At 47.3% G+C, this 27682-nt stretch overlaps 1 protein-coding gene and 1 non-coding gene across 2 annotated transcripts in view; both read left to right on the top strand.

Moving 5' to 3' along the window:
• ZMYM3 (zinc finger MYM-type containing 3) overlaps window positions 1-27682 on the top strand; it is a 186193-nt gene that overhangs the window by 36911 nt on the left and 121600 nt on the right. The window contains exons 2-4 of the mRNA XM_088445535.1: window positions 20202-20945; window positions 21883-21929; window positions 27368-27440. Of these exons, the coding sequence (XP_088301661.1) occupies window positions 20228-20945; window positions 21883-21929; window positions 27368-27440 (838 nt within the window). The 5' untranslated portion in view covers window positions 20202-20227. The remainder of the gene's footprint in view (window positions 1-20201; window positions 20946-21882; window positions 21930-27367; window positions 27441-27682) is intronic.
• LOC148507810 (U2 spliceosomal RNA) lies at window positions 13729-13910 on the top strand. The gene has a single exon (XR_015869663.1). It is a non-coding gene; the product is annotated as a U2 spliceosomal RNA (small nuclear RNA).

Below are 27682 nucleotides of genomic sequence, written 5' to 3'. Positions count from 1 at the left end.
AAAAAATGTGGGTCCCAGGGACCCCTCACTTTAAAAAATTGGGGTCCTACTCTACATTTTCTTGGTCCCCATCACAATTTTTGCTTTTAAACTCCCCATATGCTATGAGATCACCCCACATACATTAAAGACATAGGGCACTATGGAAATTCGGGCACCAAACACCAGGCAATATTATTGTCCATGTTAATTGAATAATCTGCAGCAGTCATTATAAGCAAAGAAACTAAGGACAGTGAGCTTCCAAAATATAAGTACATTTTTAAGCATACAGAACATTTTCTACTTCAGGGTCCATAGGGTATCCACAGGATACCTTGGGTATAGGCGATGGCGGCAGACATCCAGGCACCACAGAGTTAAATTTTCAGCCTCCTAGGATGCACTGGGGTCCTTCTCCTATACCCCGCCCCCGAGCCTCAGGCCACTCAGTTTTCGTCGGTGCCTGGCCGGACCAGTAGCACCGTACAGAGGGGGGTCTTTTTTAAGGCCCCTGAATATTTCTTCGCAGCTGTGGCTGCACAACTAGAGGGCTCCAGCATAGGACAGTCAGTATTGACGTCCATGCTGTCACTCCTACACCCCGCCGGTACCGATCCGAGGATGCTGGTAGGTAGCTGGGGTCACAGCTAGCGGTGATCCCGGCTACCTGTACTGTGGCCGGATGCACGGGGAACAAGGTAAGCGGCGGGGCACCCGCCGGTAACACAGTCCTGTTTGGTCCCCAGGCAGGGGGCTCCCTGGGGACCGGCTGCGCGTGGGGACAGGTACGGATCCTGCGCCTTCCACTAGACCACCAGGGACAGCGGACCGCAGCATGTGCGGTACAGCGTGGCGTCCCAGGGGTTAATAGCAGGCCAGGGGAGGACGCCTTCCCTGTCTCACAGCCGGCGTCTCCCCCGCTGCACAGTGCCATTCCACAGCGGTCTGAGTGGGCTGTGTCAGCGCTCCTCCCCCGGGCCCGCCTTCTCTCTGTTCCTCGGTGGCCATTTTCTCACTACATGTGCTGGGAATGACAAACGCTGCTGGAAGCTGTTACAGGTGCCATTGCGGTCCGGGTCCCCCGCATACCTCTCCTTCAATTAAGGTCAGTGTATGCAGCACTGTTTCCTACCAGGCTCTGGTCTGTGTAGTTGATTGCAGTGCTTGTAATGCAGGATGTTATCTGTGCATTGTATGTGACTTAAATGCTAGCGCTGTGTACTTTCATTTCTGACTGTCAGCCTTTTTCCTATCCCTGTTCTTCTTCTACAGCCCTTGCGGTGCGGTGTTGCAGGGTGTTTATTACCTCACAGTAAACGTGGTTTTTCTGTGTGGGAGGTCACATACGCTCCGTTCACACTCCTCATGTCTGAAAGTGAACGAGGATATCCTCTTCCAGCTATAATGTACTGATATCATGTGCAGTTAGCGGAGGGATATGTAGACGCTGAGGGTTTATGGAGGGCATGTTGTATTATATATCACGCCCCATTTCTGTCACTGTGCCTGCACAAAAAAGGGGACCTACCTCGGCTGGCTAAGATCCTTACAGCCCTTGTGGGCAACGCCCCCTGTGTTTCCCCATAGGGGTTATCGCAGCCTGTGGTAGTCTCATCACATGCAGGGGTCCCTGGACAGTTGATGGTACCCCAGTGTATCCTGTTTTTCGCCCCCCCAGGTCTCGCAGGAGCCTGTGTGGGTGAATTTATTGTCCAGATGGTATAGCACCTGATGGACGTTTTACAGGGGGAGTCACCATTTCGGCCTTCTAAACGGCCTTCTAAACGGCCTTTCGGGTCTCAGATGGGTAAGACATGACGTCTGATGACGGTGACATTATTGACTTTTTCAGACACGAGCCCCTTAGTGCAAAGGAGGCGTAGTCTTGGTCTAAAGTCTATATACCTGGCCTTATACGGGCAGTCCGTGCGGCTTTGGTTATTACATATCCCCCGTGGCTAAATCCAAATATGCCTTCTTTAAGGATAAGGGTGTTGCCACTGTAATTCCTCTATCTGGTCAGGTGGATCATTTAGAGGAGGCGTGGAAAATCCGGGTAAGCGGTTCCAGCCTCAAAAACGGTTGACCTTTTGCATACCCCTTTTGCGGATAATTACTTTTCCGAATGGGAGTTACCTTTTACGGGTAGATTCTCATGTTACACGCCTAGTGAGGAGTGCTACGTTGCCCATGCCCTCCAGGTCCTCTTTGAAGGAGGTTCCAGATTGCAAGGTGCAAATATATCTAAAATCCAATATTCCCTTGCTGGAGGGGCTTCCAGGCCGGCTATGGCCGTGTGCTGGGGGGCCAGAGCCATGGAACGCTGAGTAGGTAACTGGATCTCTGCACACTGACTCTCCAGCAGAGCAGGTGGATAGTGGCAAATTCTCAGAGACTTTGCCACGTTCATAATGAGACGGTCTTACATATAGCCTACTCCTTTCCAGAATCTCCTCGGCAGCAGTAGCGGCTTGCCGCTCCCTGTGGTTGCGCTCTTGGAAAGCGGACGCAGATTCCATTTGGAATGCTTTGCCTTTTACGGAACAAGTCCTGTTTGCCCCTCGTCTGGACGCACTTGTGGCCCTGCAGGCAGCAGCTACGTCTGCGTGTCTGCCATCGGCTACAGTCCCATCAGGGTCTGGGCTTTGTCTTTTTCGGCCCTGTGAGGCCAGGGTAAGTCTGAAATACAGCTTTCCAAGACAGTTAGTAGCCAGGAAATCTGCTCAGCCATAAGAACAGGCTTGGAGTGCAAGACGTCCTACTCCCAAGTTGGACTCTAAGCCTTCAGCCTCACGGGACTGGCCTCCTCTCGGGAGCCCCCAGAGTTGGATGCCGGCTTCTCCAGTTCGCCCAGTGCTGGTGTCTGACCACCACGGACACTGGGGTAAGAGAAGTATTTTCTTGAAGGTATGTCCTCTCCTCCCGGTAAAAGCCTCCCAGACGGTTTTTCGTTACAGGTCTTCTGTCAGTTCAGGACACGGCCCTGTAACTTTTGAGGCTGTTACACTCTATGCTCCAGGCAGGAGTAATAGTACCTATTCCGTTGCCCCAAAGGGGAACGAGGTATTACTCCATCCTCTTTCTGGTACAGACACCTAATGAGTCTTACCAGGACATTCTCAACCTCGAATCCTTCAACAAATTCTTGAGGGTTCCTCGGTTCTGGAGGGGGACCCTGCATTCCATCATTCAATGGAGCCTGGGAATTTTGTGGTGTCGTTGGATATATTCAGGGTGACTACCTGAATATCCCTCTTTTCTTAGCACACCAGTGTTTTCCTCAGGTTTGCAGTGGTCGATAAGCATTTCCAGTTTCTGGCATTGCCCCTTGGTCTGGCCTCCGCGCCTCACGGAGGCCAGACCCTTTACCAGGGTCATGGTAGTTATGGCAGCCCACCTGCGGATGCAGGGGGTCCGCTTGTTACCCTATCCGGGTGACCTCCTGTTGTTACCACGGTCTCCAGAGATACTTCAGTGCCATATGCAACGGACAATATCTGTGTTGCTACGTTAGGGCTGACTGATAAACTGGAAATGGTCCTCTCTGATTCTTCACAGGGGATGCTCCATATCCCAACATCTGAGGATCTTTGTGATTGAGGGAAAGATCTCTGCATTACAGGCAAAGGTACGCAGTTGCCTGCAGAGTCGCCGAGTGTCTATTCAGTTGGCCATGTGGTTCCTGGGTTCCAGGGTGTCGATGTTCGACATAGTGGAGAGTACCCAGCTTCACTCTAAACCTCTGAAAAACTTGATCCTCTCCGGATGGGATGGGTTGCCCCATAGGATAAAGTCAATAGGCTTTCCCCGGAGGTTTGTCTCTCTCTGGCCTGGTGGCTGCCGAAAGCTCACCTACACAAGGGGCACTCCCTTTGGGATTGCGGACAGGGTCCTTCTGACGACGGACGCCGGTATCCGTGGCTGGGAAGCAGTGACGGGTCCACACTTGTTACAGGGCAGGTGGACACCAGTAGTTTTTGCGCTTCCCATAAACATCTGAGAACTCTGAGCAGTATTCAAGGTTCTCCAGCATGCAGGACAGGTCCTCCACGGAAATACCGTGCAGGTACAGTCTGACAACGGATATAGCCTTGAGTGGAAGGCTATATCCCTGCCGTCATCGGCAGTGTTCATTCAGGAATCCTCAGATGGAAAGCAGGCTTTCTCAGCCGTCAAGACGTGCATTCAGGGAAATGTCCTCTTTATCAGGAGGTGTTCAATCTTCTTGTGAACAAGTGGAGCCTTTCAGAGATGAGACTCTTCTGATAGACGTAGGTAGGTCCAGTGGACCTTCCAAGTTGTGTACCTCGTCCCTCCGTTATCCCTTCTTCCTCCAGTAATAGCAAGAAGGAGGCACGCTCCTGCTGATAGCTCCAGCGTAGGCCAGATGGCACTATTACTCAGATCTTCGGAGCCTCTCAGTTAACACTCCGAAGCTGTTGCCTCTACGCCCGGACCTGTTGTCTCAGGATCCTGGCTGATACCCAGACCTGGGTTGTCTGTCCTTGACGGTGTGGCGGTGGAGACTGCCCTCTTAAGGTCTAGGAGTTTTTCCAGCTCTATAGTTAACAGGGGCTCTGTTCATGCTAAGAGCTCGGAAGCTTTTATCTGCAAGAATTTACCATTAGGTATGGTATACTTTGTTTCAGTTGTCGCCCTAGAGGCTAGGCTCCTCGGGTATTCCGGATATCCAGAGGTTGGCTTTCCTACAAGTGGGCTTAGATAACGGTCTTCGCCTTGCTTACCTGAAGGTGCAGGTTTCTGCCCTGTTAGTATGGTTTCAGTGTAGGATTGCTACTCTTCCTGATGTCCGCACCTTTGTGCAGGGTGTACGTTATATTCAGCATCCCTTTGTTCCACCTGTGGCTCCTTGGGATTTGGCTGTGGTCCTTAGGGCTCTCTGAGGACCGCCATTTGATCCACTGGGCTCAGTGGATTTCAAATGGCTTACGGCTAGGACTGTATTCCTTCTGGCTCTTAATTTGGCCAGTAGGATCTCAGAATGGAAGGCTCTGTCATGTAGACCTACCTTTTTCTCATCTTTCCTAGGAACAGGGCAGTGCTTGCCTTTACTTCCCCAGTCCTTTCTGCTGGTGAGGCCTCTTTGGATGTGGTACGGGCGCTAAGAATTTTAGTTGAACGTACCAGTCCATTTAGGAAATCAGACTCTCGGTTTTGTCCTTTCTGGTTTCCATAAAAAGGGTTGGCCTGCCACTACGCTAACTTTGGCAGGATGGATTCACAGGTCTTCCTGTTCCATCCTCTATTAAAGCTCTTCCACTAGGTCTGTGGGTCCTTCGTGGGCAGCTCGACGTGGCGCCTCAGCGGTGATTGGCAGCCACGTGGTCATCTGTCCATATTTTTGTAAGGTATTATGCTTTTGATACCTTCGCCTCTCAGGATGCTTCCTTCGGGCGGCGGATTCTCCTTACAGCACAGGAGCGTCCCCACCCTTAAAGGATACTGCTTTGGGACATCCCCAAGGTATCCTGTGGATACCCTATGGACCCTGAAGTAGAAAATATGAGATATGGTAAGAACTTACCCTTGTTATCTCTATTTCTACGAAGTCCATAGGGTTCCACAGGACTCCCGCCCTGTCGCACCTGTACTGCAGATGGGCTTTGATCTGGTCACCGGTTTCTCCGTCTCCTTCTGGTGAGAATGTGATTCTTGTGTGTTCCAGACTGTCTTCTCTCTCTTTTTTGCTCCTGCTCCGGCCAATGGCTTGTTACGAAACTGAGTGGCCTGAGGCTCGGGGGCGGGGTATAGGAGAGGGACCCCAGTGCGTCCTGGGAGGCTGAAAATTTAACTCTGTGGTGCCTGGATGTCTGCCGCCATCGCCTATACCCAAGGTATCCTGTGGAACCCTATGGACTTCGTAGAAATAGAGATAACAAGGGTAAGTTCTTACCATATCTCATATTTTCACAGATAGAATGACTTAAATTTATACAGCATACCCTTCAAATCCATGCCAGTAGCCGAGGTTTTCTACATATATTACTTTTAAAGAAACCTTTACATCCCTCACAGGTGAAAACCCAGATAATTTGGGGTATCTCTTCTGCATCCCGTTAGTGTCATCATTGGGATCTCCCCAGCCACCTGGGCCACTGAGAGGTGGGGGCAGCAGATACTCTTTACCCGGGCCCGCCAAGGACCAGGATCCTGCAGCCTCTCTCCCCAGCACACGATCGCACTCGCACCCCCTCCAGATCTAGCACCCCATTATTTTTTTTATGATTTGTAAGGAGGCAGCCTGGCCACACACCACCCCAAGTACCGGGACCCGACAGCAACGTTGGAAGCTCTGCAGACACAATTTCCATAACAGCACCCAAATCAATAAAGCATATGAAATTAGCACAGACTATAAGCCCTTGAAAGTGATTTTTAAAAGACACCGTCATTTTATCCTAATTACCTTTACAAGTACATTTTTATGCAGTGAGAAAAAACTTAGTTCAAATTGATGTATGTAAAGGTTTTTGTAGTGCAACACCACACTGAAAATGTAATAAAAGGGTACTCTTAGTGAATTGCTGTGGGAACAGAGACTGATCATCAGGGTGAGTGCAAAATGTATGAAGTGTGTGTGACTAATAATGTGTTTTATGTGTCAGTGGTATCTGTGCCATAACTGTATGTGGGGGGCTGTATGATTGGGGATTGATGCCCCTACGATGTGTCGTAGGTGGGAATCCTACATGATCTGTGGGGTATTAGATGGCTCTGGGAGAAGAGGACACTGTGTAACTTAAATTGAGAGTATGCGAGGCCCCCAGGGGGTACAGTTACATGCTGAAGCCCTTTCTGCTCGCCCAGTGCTCCGGCTGGAGTGCGGCTAATGGAAGCAGAGTACCGTAGCCCCTACTAACATGTGACACCAGAGTGGAGTGTATCACAAAGGTCTCATCCCTGTCCTGAGTGCGGCTGACGGGAGTGGAGAGGGCGGAAAGCCATGGCCCCTACTAACGTGACACCCGGGAGGAGTGTATCACAGAGGCCTCAGTGTGGCCGACAGGAATGGAGAGGGTGGAGGCTAGAGCCGAGGCCCCTACTAACGCGACACCCGGGAGGAGTGTATCACCGAGGTCTCAGGCGGCGTCCTGAGAGCGGCCGACGGGAGTGAAGAGGGCGGAGAGCTAGGGTCACTCCTACCTTGTCATACCCGAGAGGAGGGAAGGATGGAGGTATCAGGTGGCGATTGGGTTAGGAGTCGCTGCCACTGATGTGATTGGTTAGGGAGACACTAGTGCGTCCTCCAGGACCCGGACACTTTTAAAATATGAGTCCCTCTCTGCCTGTAGAGCGTAAAAACGCACTATAGCACGTATTTTGCGAACACTGATCCCCCCCCCCCCTACACTACTCCCAGCTTCACTAACAATCTCCCTGACTACTCCCAGCATTAATAACAAATCCCCACTACTCCCAGCATTAATAACAACCCCCCCACTACTCCCAGCATTAATAACACCCCCCCCACTACTCCCTGCATTAATAACAGCCCCCCACTACTCCCTACATTAACAACCCCCACTACTCCCTGCATTAACAACCCCCACTACTCCCTGCATTAACAACCCCCACTACTCCCTGCATTAACAACCCCCACTACTCCCAGCATTAACAACCCCCACTACTCCCAGCATTAATAACACCCCCCCACTACTCCCAGCATTAATAACACCCCCCACTACTCCCAGCATTAATAACATCCCCCCCACTACTCCCAGCATTAATAACATCCCCCCCACTACTCCCAGCATTAATAACATCCCCCCCACTACTCCCAGCATTAATAACACCCTCCACACTACTCCCAGCATTAATAACAACCCCCCACTACTCCCTGCATTAATAACATCCCCCCCACTACTCCCAGCATTAATAACACCCTCCACACTACTCCCAGCATTAATAACAACCCCCCACTACTCCCTGCATTAATAAAACCCCACCACTACTCCCTGCATTAATAACATCTCCCCCCCACTACTCCCTGCATTAATAAAAACAAGTACCTTCAAATCGGGGGGGCCTCCAGGACCAGATGCAGTGTTCGGGCCGGGGGCCCCCGGGACCAGTCTTCACGACGAGGGGGGGTGGGTGCGGGGCCGAGTCTTCATGCCGGGTAGACCACCGGGACCAGTCTGCACACCGGGGGCCGGGCACATCAGCAGACAGCTGCACCATCCCACGGCACTCATAGCAGCCCTTGAAAATAGCACTGTCATACAAACCTTGCGCCGAGCGTGAGCCAATCAGAGCTCGCAGACCGGCAACCACCGCTGATTGGCTGCCGGTCTGCGAGCTCCAATTGGCTCACGACCGGCGCCTATTTGACAGCGGCGCTTTTAGCTACAGTATGTGTGCAGGGCGACTGGGTCGTGTCCCCGGAGATGCGCTGTACTGCGGCCATTCCTGACAGGGATTGACAGCGGCACAGCGCGTCCCCAGGGACCCGGCTCTTTTACAAAAGTGAGTGCCACCATTTTGATATAAAAGCATGCTAAAACTGTTGCAGGGCATCCTGGGAACTGTAGTTCCACAGCAGCTGGAGGGCCAAAGGTTGAAGACCCATGTCCTAGCTTTTAGTTTTCTTTATTTTAAGGTTTTGTATTTGGGTGCTTAGTTTCTGGTGACAGTCGACAAGCACCCCCCTGAGTGGGGGTTATTTAAGATTAGGTGGTTTGTGTGACCCTGTATCCCACTCTAAAGACGGAGAGACTCTCCAAACTACCATGTCCCTGTGTCTCTCTCCATTCCAGACCCACATCTGAGGGGACCGCAGGCAAAATGGTAAGATTTACTGCAAAGTTAAAAATCTTGTTGCCGATATACTGCTTCCCTGCATACTGCTTTTGAGGTGATTGGCCACGGCTTGTAATTGCTCACAGTTCCTGTAGAGCCAGCTTGTCTCACACCTCCATGGGCTGATCAGCTCAACACTGCTTCAATCCTCAGTTACAGAAGCAGCAACATGCATCTGCTTTTAAAGGAGGGGGTTTGCTGGTTCCAGGACACCGCTGCACGTGCAGGTGCACAGTGGTGACGTCATCAGGCAAGGCCACAAGTAGTTTCCAGACCGGAGACTAAGATAGGTGGCCGGAATCAATAGAGCACCGTGGCACAAGAGCGAGTGGTGTCTAACATTGAGCGCGCCAGATACTATTTGACAGTAGTGAGTAGACGCCGCTGCACGTGTAGTCGCGCAGCGGTGACGTCATCAGGCTGGGCCGTGGACGCCGGAGGCTATGATTACAGGTGTCCTGAATTACCAGGACCTGGCGGCTGGCCATGCCTCCACTCCCCGAGGTATTTATTTAGTTTTAAATACAGGCTGCTGTAAAGCCACAGCCGCTGAGGTGCGTTAGAAGTGACAGCAGGCTCTGGGGGTTGGAACCCTGACCAGCTAAGCAGTTTACTGGGATTTTTAACCTGGTGTTATGGGCTTATATAAATATAAGCATAGTTACTGAACTGTTGTCACTGATATTCAGGCAGTAACATACAGGGGGGTGTGTGACTTTTTTTTTTTTTGGTTTATTGGCAAAGAATTCGGTATTAAGGGCCATCGGTTTTTTTTTGCATTTAAATCAAATGGATGAATAGAATTCTTCATTCACCACTGTCTTTTCTATTCATTCAGGGCTACACTTTTTCTATGAGAATTTTAGGTAGCTATTTGTTTGGAGTAGACTTGTCTTTTTTTTTTTTCTCAGTATGGATAAGTCAGTCAAGGGTTGTAAGAAACAAGTCCCTGTTTATATTTGTATAAAATGTGAGAATAAAATTGGCAAAAGGTACGGACCAAGGGTCGCTCTGTGTTGGTTGTTCACAGGGGGTTTCATTATCGGGATGTTCGGCTGAAAAGTCGGTGATGCCTGATAGGGCGGACGCCATAGGTGAATTACGTCACTTTAAGAAAAAATATGGTACCCTGTGCTCAAGCTCCCCCATTGGCTGATCCATCATTAGAGCACCAAAATATGGGACGATGTCTCGCTCAGGTGGCAAACGCTCTAAATAAAATGGCACCAGGGCAGCAGGGGCCACAGCTGTTAAAAAGCAGTCACACTCTATAGATTTTTGGCTTCTTCACAGGAAGTAGGGGAATTGGATTATGACTGAGAGGCCACCTCAAACTGGGAGGGTGACTCCGTCAGATTCAGGAGTTTCTATGTTGATAGATGCTATCAGGGACACTCTGCAGTTACAGGAGGCAGCTATGCCAGAGACTAGTGCAGTTTTTTCTTTAAACGTAAGAAAAAACATGTTTTGGTTTTCCCAGAATGCTCTCATTTTGAGGAAATATTAAAAGAAGCCTGGTTAAAACTGGATTCAAAATTTCGTATTCCGAAAAAATATAAGCGTCTTTATCCTTTTTCAGAAGAGGATACCAAACAATTGGATGTTCCACCCATGGTGGTTGCTCCTATTGCTAGGTTGGTCAGGAATATGGTTATTCTCACAACTCAGTCTGTGGGGTTGATTCAAATGTTTTTTTGGGCGTGATAATTAATGAGCACCCAATTTGCAATTCAATTGTTCTTGGTGCTCGTTAATTATCGCCCTCTTCACCGCCTAAAAGACGAGGTTTAGCCATCTAAAACAGCTAAACCCGTCTTAGTTTCTGGTTAGGGTGCGCTAACGCGCCCTAACCAGGGTGTTTCAGACACATTTCTGCTCGCACACTCTTGAGTGCGTGCACAAATGCCGGCGGCTATTGAATTACTCTGTCGGGCATCTTAAAAAAAAATAAAAAGCCGGCAGAACATTTGAATCGCCCTGCAACTCTTAAAGCACCTATGAATCGAAAGAATGAGGATGTTATAAAATCTTTATTCACCTAGTCAGGAGTATCGCTGTGACCAATTCTGGCCAGCACCTGGGTGGTAAAGGTTATCGGTCCTTGGATAAATCAGATGATTACTGGTTTTAAATCAAGGGATGAATCTGAAGCTAACTCCTTAACTGATTAGATTTCGGAAGCTCTAACCTATATAAGTGACGCTTTATTAGATAATCCTGATCTGCTTCTGCCAGGCGTTCGCTATGAGTTAAACATGGAAGGCAGATATAAAATCAAAACATGCTTTAGGGGCATTGCCTTTTGAAGGAAGTTCTTTGTTTGTTTGGTCCAGAGTTAACCAAAATTATATCTTCGGTTACAGGAGGAAAAAGCCCTTTCCTTCATGTAAATACACCTAGAACTAAAACTCCTAGGTTTCGTTCATTTCGGAATGAAGGCAGAGGAAGCTTCCAGGCTTTCCGAGGAGTGTTTAAAGGTCCCCAAAGAGGGACCTTTAGTGGACGAGGTGCCCTCGTCACCAGTTGGCCGGCTGCTAAGCCAGCATTTAACATGACTGTCATGGGATTCGGTCCCGTCCTCTGGTGGGAGGTCACTTACTCAAGTTCCGGGAAAATTGGATTCTTTTCGATCCGGATTTGTAAGTTGAATAGTCACCAGGAAGTAGATATATATGGGTTCGGGATATGGCTCTCCTTGGGGGGGGATAAGATATAGAAATATATAGCGGCCTTAAACCACTCTGGTCATTTTACCATATACGGACCAAAAGAGATGAAGAAATATATAGGTGATTGTTTTTTTGGCGATACCCCTATTAGTGTAAAGAGATAATCAAATGTCTACTAGTGTGTATAACATGGGTATAGGAACACATGAAACAAATATGTAATCCAATAAAAAGACTATTTACTTCGGGAAGTATCCTCTGTGAGGGAATAAAAACAAAACTCAATAAAACATACAAAGATTACCCTTATATAAGGGAATAAAAATACTTATACAGGTTGAGTCTCCCATATCCAAATGTTCTGAAATACGGAATATTCCGAAATACGGAATAATTTTGGCATGAATGAGATAATGAAACCTGTTGTTTTTTGATGGTTCAATGTACACAAACTTTGTCTAAGGCACAACTGATTGAAAATATTGTATAAAATGACCTGCTGGCTCTGTGTATAAGGTGTATATAACACATTAATGCATTCTGTGTGTATATTGGGGTCCCATTCAAAAGATATTTCATTATGATATGCAAATATTCCAATATACAGAATATTCCGTTATCCAAAATACCCCTGGTCCCAAGCATTTTGGGACTTGTACCAATAATGTAACAGCAAAAGGTCAAATTACCCTATTTAAAGGAAATAAAATTAATCCACAAATTCTGAATAAAACATGGATTATCAGTGCAAATAAACAAATATGCTTAATACCATCAGTAAAAACATGGGGCCCTTTGACCATCCGGACCTCGGAACTCAGAATGATTATTTCAAGAGTATAGAGATATGGGTCCCAATGCTTTTTTGAAGTAGATCAGTTCCAGGATTCACACGATACACAGCTTCCAACACGTTTCGACTTGATGTTGGTCTTTATCCAGGCATCCCTTGATAAAGACCCAGGTGGGGTCGAAACGTCTTGGCTTACCATATTTGTTTCATGTGTTTCTATACCCATGTTATACGCACTAGTAGACATTTGATTATATCTCTACACTAATAGGGGTTAGCGCCAAAAAAAATCACCTATGTATATATTCCTGAATAGTCACAGGGGTTAAATTTTTTATTTGGAGTGGCCTGTTCCAAAAGATCTTTTCCACTCCCTCTCCCTGTGGATGGTTGCAGAAAGGCAGCTCTCTTGCAGGGAATTTCTGCCCTTTCCGACTCCGGAGTAATTATTCAGATTCCAGTACTACAGGAAGGCCTGGGTTTCTACTCCAATCTTTCTCTTTCATCCACTAGGGGACACTGGAGTTGCTTACGCCGGGGTATAGAGGCGTAGATAACTGGAGCTGGCACTTTAAATAATTCAGAAGTGTGAAGCTCCTCCCCCTCTATCCCCCATCAGCCCTCAGGTTAGAAAATGTGCCCTTGGAGCTGGACACTACATGCTGTGCTCCAGCAATACATTTGAATTTTATTTTATTTAGGCGGGAGCTCAATTTAGGCCTACAGTTAGCGCCTGGGTTAACAAAGCTGCAACTTGCTGGGCAGATGATTATAGTCCAAAGGGGGAGGAGCTCTGAGTTACGTCTACTGGCAGAACACATCCGTGAGTCTGCAGTGTTCCTGGGCGAGGCTTCCAGGGAGATCAGTCAGATCAGTACTCGCATATCCGCTTCTGGTATTTCTGCCCGCAGAGCTCTCTGGTTCTCCCAGGAGAACTTAAACTGGACCCTCATTTAATTCCTTTCATGCACCACTGCCCTTTCGTGGTAGAGCCAAGTTGCTTCCACACAAGCAAGGGGTAACAGAGGTAGAGATTGCCCACATGCAGCTGCATGGTGACAGGAATAGAATCCAGCTGAGAAACAGGTGGCATGACTGTTTTCCGTCCCACATTGTATCTCCTGCAGTGAGAGCTCACTAACAGACATTCACACAGGACCAGGATTCTGCGGGACGGTATCCAGCCTCTACAAAGCTAGACGGAGCTAGTTCCGGTTCCAGTATATCAATTAGGTGGTGGGGGGGGGGTTTACTCAAACCTCTTTGTGATGAATCAGACAGGCCCATCTTAACTCTGAGATCCTTAAATGTATCTGACGATGTATAGTTTCAATATGCAGTCACTTCAGTCTGTCATTGCGAGCTTGGAACCAGAGGAGTTCCTAATTTCCTTGGATGTGAAAGATGCTTATTTCCTTGTCCCCATTTGGGAACCGCACTTCCTGCATTATGCAACCTTGAAAGATCGCTTCTCGGCCTTTTGGCTAAGATCAAAGGTAGTATCTGTTCTTATCAGTCTAATATCTCATTCGGCCCCTGTCTGGGTGCCATATATTAAATGGATTGTTAGAACAGGGAGATGGAAGAAGAGCTTGCTTTGCGCATTGACCTGGTTTTGGAATACTTCCAAGAACGGTGCACACTTCGGTCGTCGGGAGTGAACATAGGGCGTCATTCAGACCCGCTCGCGAGGGAAGTTCGCTCGCAAGCGGGTCGATGTTTGGAGAATGCGCACGACGGAGGGAGCTCCGTCGTGCGCATGCGCGAGACCCGGCGAGCGACGAGAAATACGTCGCTCGGGGTCTCGCACCAAAGGGGGCGTGCTGTCGATGGTGAGTCACAGCACGCCCCCTTTGGTGGGCGTGCTGGGGGCGTGGCTGCCAGACGGAGGCGTTCCCATGGGAACGCCTACCGTCTGAGTCCGGCCCCACTGACATCAGTAATGATGTCAGTGGGAGTGACTTTGGCTCTGATAGAGCCAAAATCACTCCTGGGCTTGCGGCAGCGAGACCCTACCGCAGGGTCTCGTCGCAAGCCCGATGGTCGCGATGGTCTTTGACCATCGCAACCATCATCATGGACGCTCGCTATAGCTGTGGGTGGTAACCCACAGCTATGCGAGCGTCCATGAGGACGCTCCAAAAACAGGTAGGAGGGCCCTGATTCAGAGCGAGCGCTCTGGTCAGAGCGTTCAGCTCTGAATCAGGCCCATAATTCTTCATTTGGACTACCTGTTAATCAAGGTTCCATTGGAATATCTTCTCTTACACTTCTCTGTCATATTAGACTTTAATACTAACGGTTGGATAATCAATTTCAAGAGTCCAGAGACTCCAGTTTATGGGGATGATCCGGTATACGGTATTACACAGGATTCAGCAAGCCCTTAGATTGAAGAGGGTGTCCTTGCTTCTTTGTCTGTGTCTCTTGGGGAAGATGGTAGCTGCTTTCAAGGCACTACAATTCGGACGATTCCACTTCCGAGTGTTCCAACCAGACCTGCTATCACAGGGGTCAGGATCTCACCTGAATCTACATCGACTAATCAGTTTGGCTCAGGCCACTAGGGTAGCTCCCCTCTGGTGGGTACAATCCCAATCGGAGTATGGAATTGTATAATAGTGACAACGGACGCCAGTCTCCGAGAGTGGGAGCAGTGGCCCTCAACTATCATTTCAGGGTCAATGGTCCACACAAGAAAGACAGTGGCCCATAAATGGGTCAGAACTCAGTTAGAAACGCGACGGCCGTCACTTACATCAACTGCCAGGGAGAAACTAAAGTGGCATAGCCATGTGGGAAGTCTTTCAGATTCCCTGGCGGGCCGTGAGTCAGTCAGTAATTCTGTAGGCAGAATAGCCAGGATAGCCATCCTGAAGCATGGAAGCTTCACCCAGACGTGTTCCATGCATTAGTACATCAATGAGATCGTTCTCAAGTAGACTTCATGGCGTCTAGTTTGAATCATCAGCTCCCAGCATACATGTCAAGTACTCAGGACCCGCAGGCGAAGGCTGTCGACACACTCACAATTCCGTCAAACTACGACATTTACCTGTTTTCTCCGATCCCTCTAATTCGTCATCTAAAGAGAAAGAAACTCAAGTCGGCCTTAGACTTTCTTGGGGCTACAAACTGGCCTCGGAGAAGTTGGTTCTCGGATCTTCGGTCCCTCCTATCAGATGTCCCGTGACCTCTTCCTTTACGCCTGGGTCTTCTTCAGTGTCTTTTTCATACACCCCAGATTAGCGCAATTACGTTTTACTGGGTGGCTCTTGAAAATGATATCTTAAGACACGGACGCGTCCCAGACTCTGTTATCCTATCTAGGCTTCGCGACAGGAACCTGGTTTTGGCTGCACATTATCATTGTACCTGGCGTTCTTCTATAACAGGGTGTATAGGTGAAGACCTTCTGTCTAGGACTTCCGGTTTTCCTGTTTTTTCTCCAAACCGGATTAAAGTCAGGCCTGCGCTTTGGGATTTTTAAAGGTGTAGGTTTTTTCTGCTGCTTCCATTTTCTTTCAGTGCAAGTTGGCCCCCATACCTGTCGTGCTGACGTTCTTCAGGAAGATTTGAGTGTGCAGCCACCTTTTTTGTACCACTTATAGCTCCCTGGGACTTAAATTTGGTACTTTTATATCTTCAGTTTTCAATCTTGGAACCTATTTAGGTTAGTATTTGTCTGGGAAGACTGTCCTCCTCCTAGTTTTGGCTCGCAGAGTTTCGGAATTGGAGGCTCTGTCCTATAAGCTGCCTTACCTTGTGTTTTCATGTTGATGGGGCGGAACTCAGGATGGTAGCGGCTTTCCTTCCTACGTCGGTGTCTGCTTTCCACATAAACCAGCCTATTGTGGTGCCTTTTTTGATAAAGGACTCGGGTGTTTCCTCTACTCTTGATGTGGTTTGAGCTTGCCGCATCTGTGTTGCTCAGATGGCTTCTTCCGCTAGATCAAGTTGCTTTTTGTCCTCCATGATGCTGTTTGGAGGGTCGACAAGCATCCAAACAGACATTGGCTCATTGGATCAGACTGACTATCAGTCAGGCTTATGGTCGTCTGCATCCTGTGTCCATTCGACTATTTACACATGTTCTGTGGGTGTGTCGTGGGAGCCTGGGAGGTGTGCCTCCACTTACAATTGTGCCATACGGACACTTGGTTGTTGGTTCACCCTTTCTAACTTTTTACGGGTTGATACAATTGCGGCTTCTGCATCAAGTTTTGGCCGCCTTGTTCTGCAGGTTCCTCAGAGCGCTCCCGCCCTTGGGGTAAACTTTGGGACGTCCCCAGCGTGTAAGCACCTCCAGTGTCCCCTAGTGGATGAAAGAGAAAATGGGATTTTTGTACTTACCGGTAAATCCTCTTCTCTGATTCCACAGGGGACACTGGACGCCCACTCAGCACTCTTTGCCTGCCAGTTCAGTTAGTTTCATATGTTGTAGGGCTTTGTTGTTGTGTGGTGATCTCTCCTTTTCACTCCTGTTGTTCTCCATCTCCTCGGTCTTAATTTTCTAAACTGAGGGCTGATAGAGGGGGAGGAGCTTCACACTTCTGAATTATTTAAGGTGCCAGCTCCAGTTATCCACGCCTCTATACCCCAGTGTAAGCATCTCCAGTGTCCCCTGTGGAATCAGAGAAAAGGATTTACCGGTAAGTACCAAAATCCCAATTTTCCTAGTAGACAAACTAGTGGTCATTCTAGCCCATTCTCAACCTCAGGGGGTTAAATGCTCATCTTCACTTGGAGAAATTCAAGATGGAGTCAATAAGGTCATTAATTTGTTCTATGGAGGAAGATTTTCTGGCCTACATTAGATATCAAGGATGCCTACCTCCATATTCCTATATGGAGTGGTCGTCAACATCTTATGCGGTTTGCAGTGGGGCATTGGCATTTTCAGTTTCAGGTCCTGCCATTCGGTTTGGCCACCACCCCCAGAGTATTTACAAAGGTTGTGGCACACAATATCCCTCCTCAGGAGAGGGGGGATAAATGTGTTTGCTTATCTGGATGATTTGTTGCTAAGGGCTCCCTCAATAGCTCTATTGCAACAACATATTCAGATTACAATAGGCATGCTCCAGAGATTCGACTGGATCATCAACTTTCCCGAATCAAATTTTAATTCTATCTCCGATAATGGTATTTTTGGGTTTTCAGAGTGTTTCTTCCGCAGGCAAAGATCCAGGATCTGCAATCCCGAATAACGACCATTTTACAGATTTCTCATCTCTCTGTTCTAAGGGCTACGCAGATATTGGGGAAAATGGCAGCTTCATTCGAAAGCTGTTCCTTTTGCCAGATTTCACGCCCGACCTACAGAACCAATTGCTTCATCGATAGGTGAAACCAGACCCTCGATTAAACAGTCAAATGTTCAGATTATCACCGCAGACCTGGCAGTCTCTTCGGTGGTGGCTACAGGATGCAAAATAAGGCTTGCCAATTGTCAGTAAAGGACTGGACCATTGTCCCCACAGATTCCAGCTTAACAGGCAGGGGGGGTGGTGGTTTTGGACAGACACTTACAAGGTCTTTGGTCTGTCCAGGAGACCACTCTTTCTATCAATATACTGGAACTAAGGGCAATTTGATAGCATTGAGCTTGATTCAATGTATATCTAAAGAGTTTGCCAGTACGAATCCAATCAGGCAATGCCACAGCAGTTGCTTACATAATCAAGCAGGGTGGCGCACACAGCTGGCTAGCAATGAGGAGGTTTACCACATGCTTCATTGGGCAGAAAATTGGGTTCCAGCTATTTCAGCAGTTTCATTCCTGGGGTGGACAACTGGGAGGTAGACTTCTTAAGTCACCACAGTGTGCACCCAGGAGAATGAGAATTACACCAGGAGGTGTTAGCAGAAATAGTTGCCAGATGGGGATCTTCAGACATAGATCTAATGGCTTTCCGTCTCAACAAGAAGCTTCCAAGGTATGGATCTCTGACCCAGGATCCTCGGGCATCTCTGGTGGATGCCATGACAGCACTTTGGGTGTTCCAGCTGGGATACATCTTTCCTCCTCTGGTAATGTTACCAAGGGTAATTCAGCGGATTCGATACTATGCAGGGCTTGTCATTCTGGTGGCTCCAGACTGGCCATGCCGTTATTGGTACCCAGTTCTTCAGAACATGTTGGCAGATTTTCAGTATCGTCTGCCTCTGTGTCCAGATCTGTTGCTTCAGGGTCCATGCCGTCACCCCAATTTGCATCACTTGGCTTTGATGGCATGGTTCTTGAATCCAAAATTCTGAGGGCCAAGGGGTTCTCAGAGTCTGTGGTGAAAACCATGATATATGCTTGTAAACCAGTTACTACCCATGGGATCTATCATCGGATATGGAAGATATATATTTCTTGGTGTGAACTAGTTCAAACCGAAAAAGTTCCAAGTGTCTCGCCTCTACTCTTTTCTGCAAGAGGGGTTGGTTAAGGGTCTGAGATTGTCCTCTCTTAAGGGTCAAATTTCAGCCTTATCGATCCTGTTTCAAGGAAATTGTCCACCATTCCAGAAGTTCAGACCTTCTTACAGGGGTTCTTCGCATGCAGCCTCCTTATTTCCAACCGGTTCCTCCTTGAGACTTGAATTTCGTTTTGGAGGCACTCCAAAAGGCACCATTCGAGCCTTTGGAGTCTGTGGAATTGTGATATCTCACTCTGAAGGTTGTTTTTCTTTTAGCCATTGCCTCGGCCACAAGGGTACCTGAATTAGCGGCTCTTTCCTGTAAAGCTCTGCTCATTATTTTTCATGAAGATAGGAAGGTTTAGTGTTTAACACTACCCTTTCTGCCAAAGGGGGTATCTGCATTCCACATTAACCAAGATATTGTCCTTCTGGCCTTTTGCCAGAATCTAGTGACTAGTGAAGCTCCTTCCTTAGCACTGTTGGATGTGGTACGTGCGTTACTGCGTCTTTGAGGTGTACGGAATCCTTGTTGGTGTTGATTGATGCACCAAAAAGAGGCTGGCCTGACTAAAAGGGTCCAGTGCTAAATGGGTCACTTCTGCCATTAGGCAAGCATATTTATCCTCAAGTGTGACGGGCTCACTCGACTCGTGCTGTCTGAGCCTCTTGGGCTGTACGGCATGGTGCTTCGGTTGAGCAGCTCTGCAAAGCAGCTACCTGGTCATCTGTACACCCTTTCACAAAATTTCACCGCTTCCATACATTTGGCGCAAGGGCTGCCAGTGCTGGGTGAAAAATTCTTAGAGCGGTCGGTTCCAACACCCCCCCCATAAATGGCTTGCCTTGGCATATCGCCCAGACGTAAGGCATCACCCAGATGGAAGATAAAGGAAATACGATTTGTACTCACCGTAAAATCTCTTCCTTTGAGTCCATCTGGGGGATGCCAAGGACCCTCCCTTGTATGATTTATTTATTTTTTCTTCATACTAGATGCCTGTTGTTCTCTGGTTTCTCGGTTCTTTCCGTGGCTCTCCCTCGGCTTTGATAAACATTATACGGAGCTTATGGTAGGAGGGGTTATATAGGGGGTGTTAGCCAGTTTTCAATTAGCTAGTGTCTGACTCCAACCACCACTATACATAACCCAGATGTAAGGCATCCCCCAGATGTACTCCAAGGAAGAGATTTTACTGTGAGTAAAAATCGTATTTTTGTGCAAGAGAAGGATCAAATTCTATTTTGAAAAATGGTTTGCAAGAGCTGTTTTATCTTTATTTTTCTTAGATGATATTCGTTCTATCTTGGATGATGTCTTTTAACCATGTTGTCATTCTTTAGTATATGCCATTTTCTAAATGGTATTTGGTTGAGTGTGCTGTATGATTGTATTTAGAAATCTGTGCAGTTGTATGGTAAATGTTACATTGTATTGCTTTTTGGCATTGTCTGCTATCGGTTAATAATAATAATTATTAGCAATACCCTATATATTTATTTTTATTTTATTTTTTTTTCTTCCAGGTAGAAAACCTCTCTTCTCCTTTTTCATGGAACCTACCAAGTTCCCTGACACCAACAAGCCTCTAAGTGGAGACCTTCTGACTGAAAGTACACTCGGAGCATCGGATATTGCACCCGTTTGCCAACAGTCTACAGAGTCCACAAATATGGAGGGTGATGAGAGCAAAGAACCCGACAGTCCGAAAGTGGAGGATGAGAGTGCAGATAGCCAGCCACCATCAGAAGTCCTGACTGAAGAAAAGGAGACCAAAGCAAACACAAAGGTCAAAGGAGACTTAAAGGGAGTGATTAAGGAAAAACATTCTGAGACAGATCCTCAAACTGAAAATTCTCCCGAAGACTCATTGGGTACTGAAAGCAAGGATGATGTTGTTTTTGTTGCAGCAAGAATGAGTAAGAAAGACCTAGAGCGTTCAAAGGGACGGAAGTCACAGCGTATAGAAGAAAATGGGGATCCATGCCAAATGACTGCTGAAGCTGGAAAGAACACAAACTGCTTACCAGAAGATAAAGCTGCCGGTGAACCACCTGAGACACAGGCAGACCCACCACAACCTAGTCAAACTGTCCCAAGGAGAATGAGGCTGCGGCCTACACTGAAGCCTCGTACTTCTGTACCCATTAATATAGACCGCAATGTAAGCACTGATTCAGAAACAGGTGTGCAGCATAAAGATACATCTAATCCAGACCATTCATCTGAAAGGAATATGGAGACAGAAACCAGCTCCAAACCCACTTCCGGTGTGTAAATGACAAATGTGACTTCTCTATCCTTTTTAATAGATGCATATTCTAGAATAGCTTTTTGTCATGTCTTAACACATAGTGGCCAGTTTTAATATTAGTCACTCGAATACATGTTGCTCAAATAAGTTTGCACCAATTTGGGCTATTTCTTGAGAACGCCATATAAAAAGTATCGTCATTAGTAATGTTAGTCATTGCAGGCTGTGTGATTCTTTCCAGTAAACCATTGCATTACTGACAAGTCTGATATCTTGAGAGGTGCTTTCATATCAGTTACCCGCTATGGAGTTACTTGTAACCTGTTTTCTAATTAGAATAAAACATTTTTCAAAATGCATCTATTTTTGCCATCATATCAAATGAGCGGAAACTTAAACTGCTCTTTTACCTTTTTGGAGATTGGCCAAATATATGTATAGGCTAGGAAAGTAATTTTCTAGTAAGTTATAAAAGTAAATAGCTAGAGATGTCCTTTGTCTTCAGCTTGACCCTAATGATTTAGTACAGCGGTGCTCAACTTCTTTTAGCTGGGAACCCACATGCATACATAGTTTATATTTTATTATTTGAGCAACATATTGTTACTTTGCGTCTTTTATCAGACTATAGCCCACTCCTCTTCACATGCTGTTAAAAAAACATTGTTATTTAGCAAATACTGCCATGATGCCTTATTTGTTCCCGTGGAAGCATAGCACCAGCTAAAATCTCTCTTGTGCTTTTGAAATCTATCTTAATATTTCACAAGCAAACTAGATCTTTTTGGAAAAGCTACTTCAATAACGTTTTTAAATTGTTTTGGCTTCTGTGATGCCATAATGTATGAAAAAACACACAGAATGGTTTCATTAATATTACATTGTGTAAGACCTAAAGCTGTTAGACATGTTTGTGTAACTGGGATATTCTCAGCATATGAATTGCTTTACAGGTGATGGCCAAGAAGAAAAGGTTTCTGAACAAGAGAAAACCGCAGTGGTAAGAAGATTTTATTTCTTCCAACAGTTTATCACTTAAATAATACATATAATAAAGGAGCAGCTCTCAATACATTGGTCAATCACAGTGGGTGCTATACAGTATGTGCCAGTTTTGGAAAACTTCTCTCTAATTGAGAACCACCCACCCAGAAAGAGTTTTAAAATACGCTAGTATCTTCTTTGTTGTAGTTACAGCATTATCTTAGGTGAACACTCTGAGAAAAGTGTTAAAGTGCTTTGGGAATCTACTGTGAAATCAGACCTTTTTATTTATTTTTCATTAACAACCCTTTTTATGCCAGGGGTGTGTGCACGTTTTGTACCTCGTGCCTATAACGCTCGATGTTCCAGCTGCATGGACAGGTGGCATGGAGTGGGCTTGCTGGCTACCCCATATCCTACTAAACTGCAAGCTCACATTTGTTGTTACGTGCACTAGAGCAGCAGTGCACGTAGCATACCTCACCAACTGCCAGCCCGTGGGACAATGGATCAGGACGGTGGGACTGTCCCTCCAAAATTAAGACAGTTGGAATGGTTTGTTAGCCATTTTTCCTTAATCCATTATGGGAAACTGGAGCTCAAGACACTGGGGTATAGACGGTGGTTGAGTAGAGCATGGAACTTTAGTGTAAAAGTGTGACTGGCTCCTCCCCCTCCATGCCCCATAAGCCCCAGTTTTAGAAGTGTTCCGGAGAGAGCCAGTGCACATTGTGGATGTCTCCAGCACTTTTGTTAATAGTTTTAAATCGTTTTAAGTCTGCCTGGGTATTGGCCACCCCCCCAGCCCAGCTTCCCGCTGCAGTAGTGGGGTAAGTAGAACCACCGCGCCTGAGTAGCAGGAGCAGAGGACGTTATCGCTGGGCTTGTGACAGCACTGTGTTGACTCTTCACCGCTACTAAGAGCGGTTGTGAGGGTGGGGGACACCATAGCGTTCCTGCCCTTCAACAACTGCTTTGGGACAGCCCCAATGTCTCCATGTGGAGCCCTATGGACCCTGAAGAAGAAAAGGAGAGGGTAAAACTTACCTTGGTTAACTTTCTTTCTTCGAAGTCCACAGGGCACCTGCCTTGACGCTCCTAGCTTCTATGGGTTTCTTCTCCTGGTCACTTGTTTCCTTCTCTGTGTGAGAGTGTGATTCTTCAGTGTTCCAGTCTTCCTTCTCTCCTATCCTGCTCCTGTCTTGGGCTTGTTAACAAAACTGCAGTGCCCGCAGGCAGGGGCGCCGAGAGGGGGGGGGGGGGAGCGGGTACAGATTGCCCGGGCCCGGGCTTCCTGAGGGGCCCGACGGGGGCCTGGGTCCGACGCCGCCCCCCCCTCCCTCACAGAAGACCAGCACACAGCGTGTGCTGAGCTGCAGTTGGAGACTGCTCGTGGCTGCTGAGCAGCAGCCACAGCAGTCTCCTATGCCTGTGCGGGCGAAGCGGCGCTGCAAATCTTCTTTTTTTTTTTTTTCCCGGCAAGGGGGCGTGGCCACGCCTCCCGAGATTAGGCCACGCCCCCTATTACCGGGGCCCGCCTTGGCTCTCGGCGGCCCTGCCTGCAAGCTGTGGGCGGGGTATAGGGGGACGGACCAGAGCATCCTGGGATTGAAACTCTTTGCTATTGGTGTCCGGTCCTCCAGGTCCCACCTACACCCCAATGTCTCCCTGTGGACCCTATGGACTTCGAAGAGCGTTAACGAAGGTAAGTTTTACCATAACTCTCCTTTTTTCTGTCGTTAATGGGGGACACTGGAAACCTTGGGTATTGAGTGGAGCTCAGGAGCCTACACAAGAGTTAAACTTCCTCCTCCCCAATACCCCACCTCCAGCCCAGGTAGACTGTTTTTTCTTTGGTGCCCAAGGTAGAGGTGCAATGAGAGAGCGGCAGGTCACTGGTGCCGGCCAGATAGGGGAGAAGCCTTCCCTGTTCTCTCCTCCCCCATCCTTTGGCGCTAAACCTGTCCTAGGCAGCCCATCAAAGGCTCCTCTCCCCTCCCTCTCTCCCATGCCGAGCGGACATATTACTTCACAGCTCTGCCTCCCGGTTTGCAGAGAGAATCTCTTGCTCCCCTATACCTCACTCTATTGGTGTCAAGTTATAAATTATCCCCTTCTTCACCTATTGATGCTGGTTGCTGGGACTCGGGACCTGATTCAGAGATGGACGGATTTGCAGAGCCGCACACAAGCAGCTGTGCAAATCCGGCAGTATCCGATGCAAATGTAGAAGGAGGTATCAGACACCTACTTGCTGCATTTGCGATCCCAGCACTGCGACCGACATCGCAGTCTGGGACCTTCATTGCAACCGATGGTCACGATGATTGCTCCTGTGGTCAGACTGCGGAAGCTGAAGCTTCCTGCAGCCTGACTGGGTGCTGTTCACTTAAGACGCCAGGAATCTGTGTCCACCGAAGCAGACCCTGGCCTTTCATTTCCTGGAACATGCACGCCCCCGTTCCGTAGGATGAACGTGCTGAATCAATCAGGCCCTAAGGGCCAATCTCTTACTGAGCACTTGAATGTACTGTGTGCCTGTATTTAACGAACTGCTAATTACTACATGCCCTGCTAATAGACTTTTATCTATTTGTTATTTTTTTTGATCAGTACCGATTCACTACAGTGGTGTTTAACAGATTCTGATAGCTTTTAACTAACTGCAGTTTACGGTTTACTTAATGTACAGTTAGTGGTTTTTATTTTTCTTATTCTGTGCCTATTAATTACGTAGTCACCGTTTTGTGCTTAGGCCTCACAGTTCTGTGGTTCCACAGGACCACTTATTTATTTGTGGTCTTATCATTCACTACCACTTAGTTTACTGTGGGTTTGTGTGTTCATTTGTTATCTGTACAATTTTGTCTTTTAAGGGAACCTCATCAAAGGTATCCCAGGAGAGGCTTGCTGCGAAGATTCCCCTGTCTTTAGCCATGCGGGAGCTGACACCTCAGTTGGCAGCCTCTTGTCTCCCTCCACAGGTATCTACGAGGGAGAGCCAACCTACTACAGCCTGGTTCGCTATAGCGGAACCCCATCCTCCTGTTTCAGAACCAGCCTTCACAATTTATCTCAATCCGCCTGGTTCAAGTCTCTGCCTCTCTACAGAGCGTGCTGGGCCTCCTGGAGGAATAGCTCCCCTCTCCATTCTCTACGATTCTCTACTCCTCGGACCTTACGGATGAGGTCTCGCAGGTTTCTGAGGGGACTCTGCCTTGCTCCTGATGAGCGTTTGGCCCTGGTTAAAGCAGTCCGCTCGGCTTTACACATCAAAGATTCAGAAATCTCGACCACCTCTGAGGTGCCACTCTATTCAAACGACAGAAAAAAGAGCCAACAGTGGCTCCTCTCTCTGCTCAGTTGTAAGATCTCCTGACTGAGGCCTGGTCGCACCCAAATAAAAAATTCCTCCTGTCCACATGACTTTTGTCCTTTTATCCACTCACACAAGGGGATAGGAAAACACTTCCTATTCCATATGTGGCCTCCCTCAGGGACCCTGCAGACAGGAAATAAGAAAATTACCTGAAGTCAATATTTACTAATTCAGGAGCGGTCTTGTGTCCAGCCTTGGCTTGGGTAGCTAAAGCCATATGCCAATGGACTGACTCTTTTGTACAACAGGCACCGCTGAGGTACCAAAAGCTTGGAACCGTGCTGGAGATCACCCTAATTGTTCAGTGGGTGGAACGCTTCCTTCCCACCCTGTTTGCGGTTTACATTCTGGGTGTCCAGAGCCTGGGAGGCAGACTTTCTCAGCAGACTTACACTTGGGAGAGCAATCCCTTCATCAACAGGTGTTCCAGATCCTAATCTGCTTGGGTTGACTGATAATCAACAAGAAGCTTCCCCACTGTGGGTCCCTCACCAGGGATGTGGGTGCCTTCTTGGTGGACACTCTCGCTGTTCTGTGGATTATTCCCCTGGTGTACCTTTTTCATCCAATTACTCTCCTTTCGCAGGTCCTTCACAAACTGAATTTGGAAGGGATCACTGCCATTCTGGTAGCATCAAACTGGCTGTGAAGGGCCTGGTACGCAGACCTCCATTGCCTGTACATTCCCACCCCCCCACCCCCCTTCCTGTGGCAGCTACCGCCGGAATTATTCTTGCAGGGCCCTTGTCTTCCGCAGGTTATTAGGACCATGCTTGCGCAGAAAACCCTCCTCCACGGGGGTCTATTATAGAGTTTGGTACGCATATTTTGAATGGAGTTCTGCCCAAGGTCGGGATCCCCTTCTTTTTCGTCTGTCGAGATTTCTGGCTTTCTTGCAGGCAGGCCTGGATCTTGGTCTTTGCCTCCTTGATGGTGCAGGTGTTGGCTCTCTGGGGGAGGAGGAGCCTGTGCTGCAGCCATAATGAAGTTCCACTCAATATCCATGGTTTCCAGTGCCATCCATAGGTAAGACAAATTCCCCTTTTGTGCTGGGTGATATTGTGATCACCAGACAGCAGCTTCTAATAAGCCACATAATTTGAAAGGGGATTCCACATTTATGGATGTAATTATTGGTGTGATAGGGCATGTAGTGTCTACCCCCGTATAATGGAAAATTCTTTTTTACCATAGTTAGGGAAATATTGTCCGGTGATCACTAGACAATTGCTACTAGTGGGCCACATCATTTGAAAGAGCGGACTCCTTTCTCACAAGTGTGGCTGTTCACACAGTTACCGGTGTCATTGGGATGTGCGGGCACTTAGTGCCCTTCCCGCATATATACGGAAAACATATATATTTTTCATAGTGCAGCATAACATTGTCTGGTGATTACCAGACAATAACTAGTAGGAGGTCACATCATTTAAAAGACGACCTCCCCCCTTCTTTCAAATATGAATGCCCCTGATCTTACGGATGGTAGGTTTGGCGGAGGTTTTTCCCCATTCCTGGATAACATTATGTGCAGGGGTTAATGCCTGGTGTCATTGGGATGTGCGGGCACTTAGTGCCCTTCCCGCATATATACGGAAAACATATATAATTTTCATAGTGCAGCATAACATTGTCTGGTGATTACCAGACAATAACTAGTAGGAGGTCACATAATTTAGAAGACAACCCCCCCCTTCTTTCAAATATGAATGCCCCTGATCTTATGAATGGTAAATTTGGGGGAGGTTTTTCCCCATTCCTGGATAACATTCAGTGCAGGGATTAATGCCTGGTGATCACACTGATCTCCAGGTATACATTTCTATGGGGGCTCAAAGTGTGCCCACTTTATTTATTCTATGAAGGTGTGGGAGCTAGTGGAACTTTTTTTATTTATTTTAATTTTTTTACAGTTAAGAGCCATCTACACACATATAATATCACCTCTTTTGTCCTATTGTACAGCAATATTGCCGATTTTGAAGTAATAATCTAATCACAGTATTAAGTGAATTATTTTTATTTTCAAAAATACACAAAGATTTAAGAGTTTGTTTTATTATAATTTTTTTCAGGAGCAGAAACGCAGTGAGCGAGCTCGCCGTTCTGATACACTTAGGGCTGAGGGCTTGGCTTCCTCTGAAAGCAGTAAGTATTTTCCTAATGATAATGTAGTGTCTGTTATGACAGTAAATTTTACAGATTCCAAAAATGTACTGGTAGATTAATTGGCTCCCAACAAAAAATAACCCTAGTTTGTATGTGTGTACATATGGTAGGGAACATAGATTGTAAGCTCCATTGGGGCAGGGACCGATATGAACGGACAAATTTTCTCTGTAAAGCGCTGTGGAATATATGTGCGCTATATAAATAACTGGTAATAAATA

This window comes from Taudactylus pleione, unplaced genomic scaffold, assembly GCF_031769625.1.
Source record: "Taudactylus pleione unplaced genomic scaffold, aTauple2 ptg000381l, whole genome shotgun sequence".
Classification (NCBI taxonomy): Eukaryota; Metazoa; Chordata; class Amphibia; order Anura; family Myobatrachidae; genus Taudactylus; species Taudactylus pleione.
The sequence above is the reverse complement of the archived record's forward strand: the minus strand, read 5'-3'. Positions and strand labels throughout refer to the sequence as shown.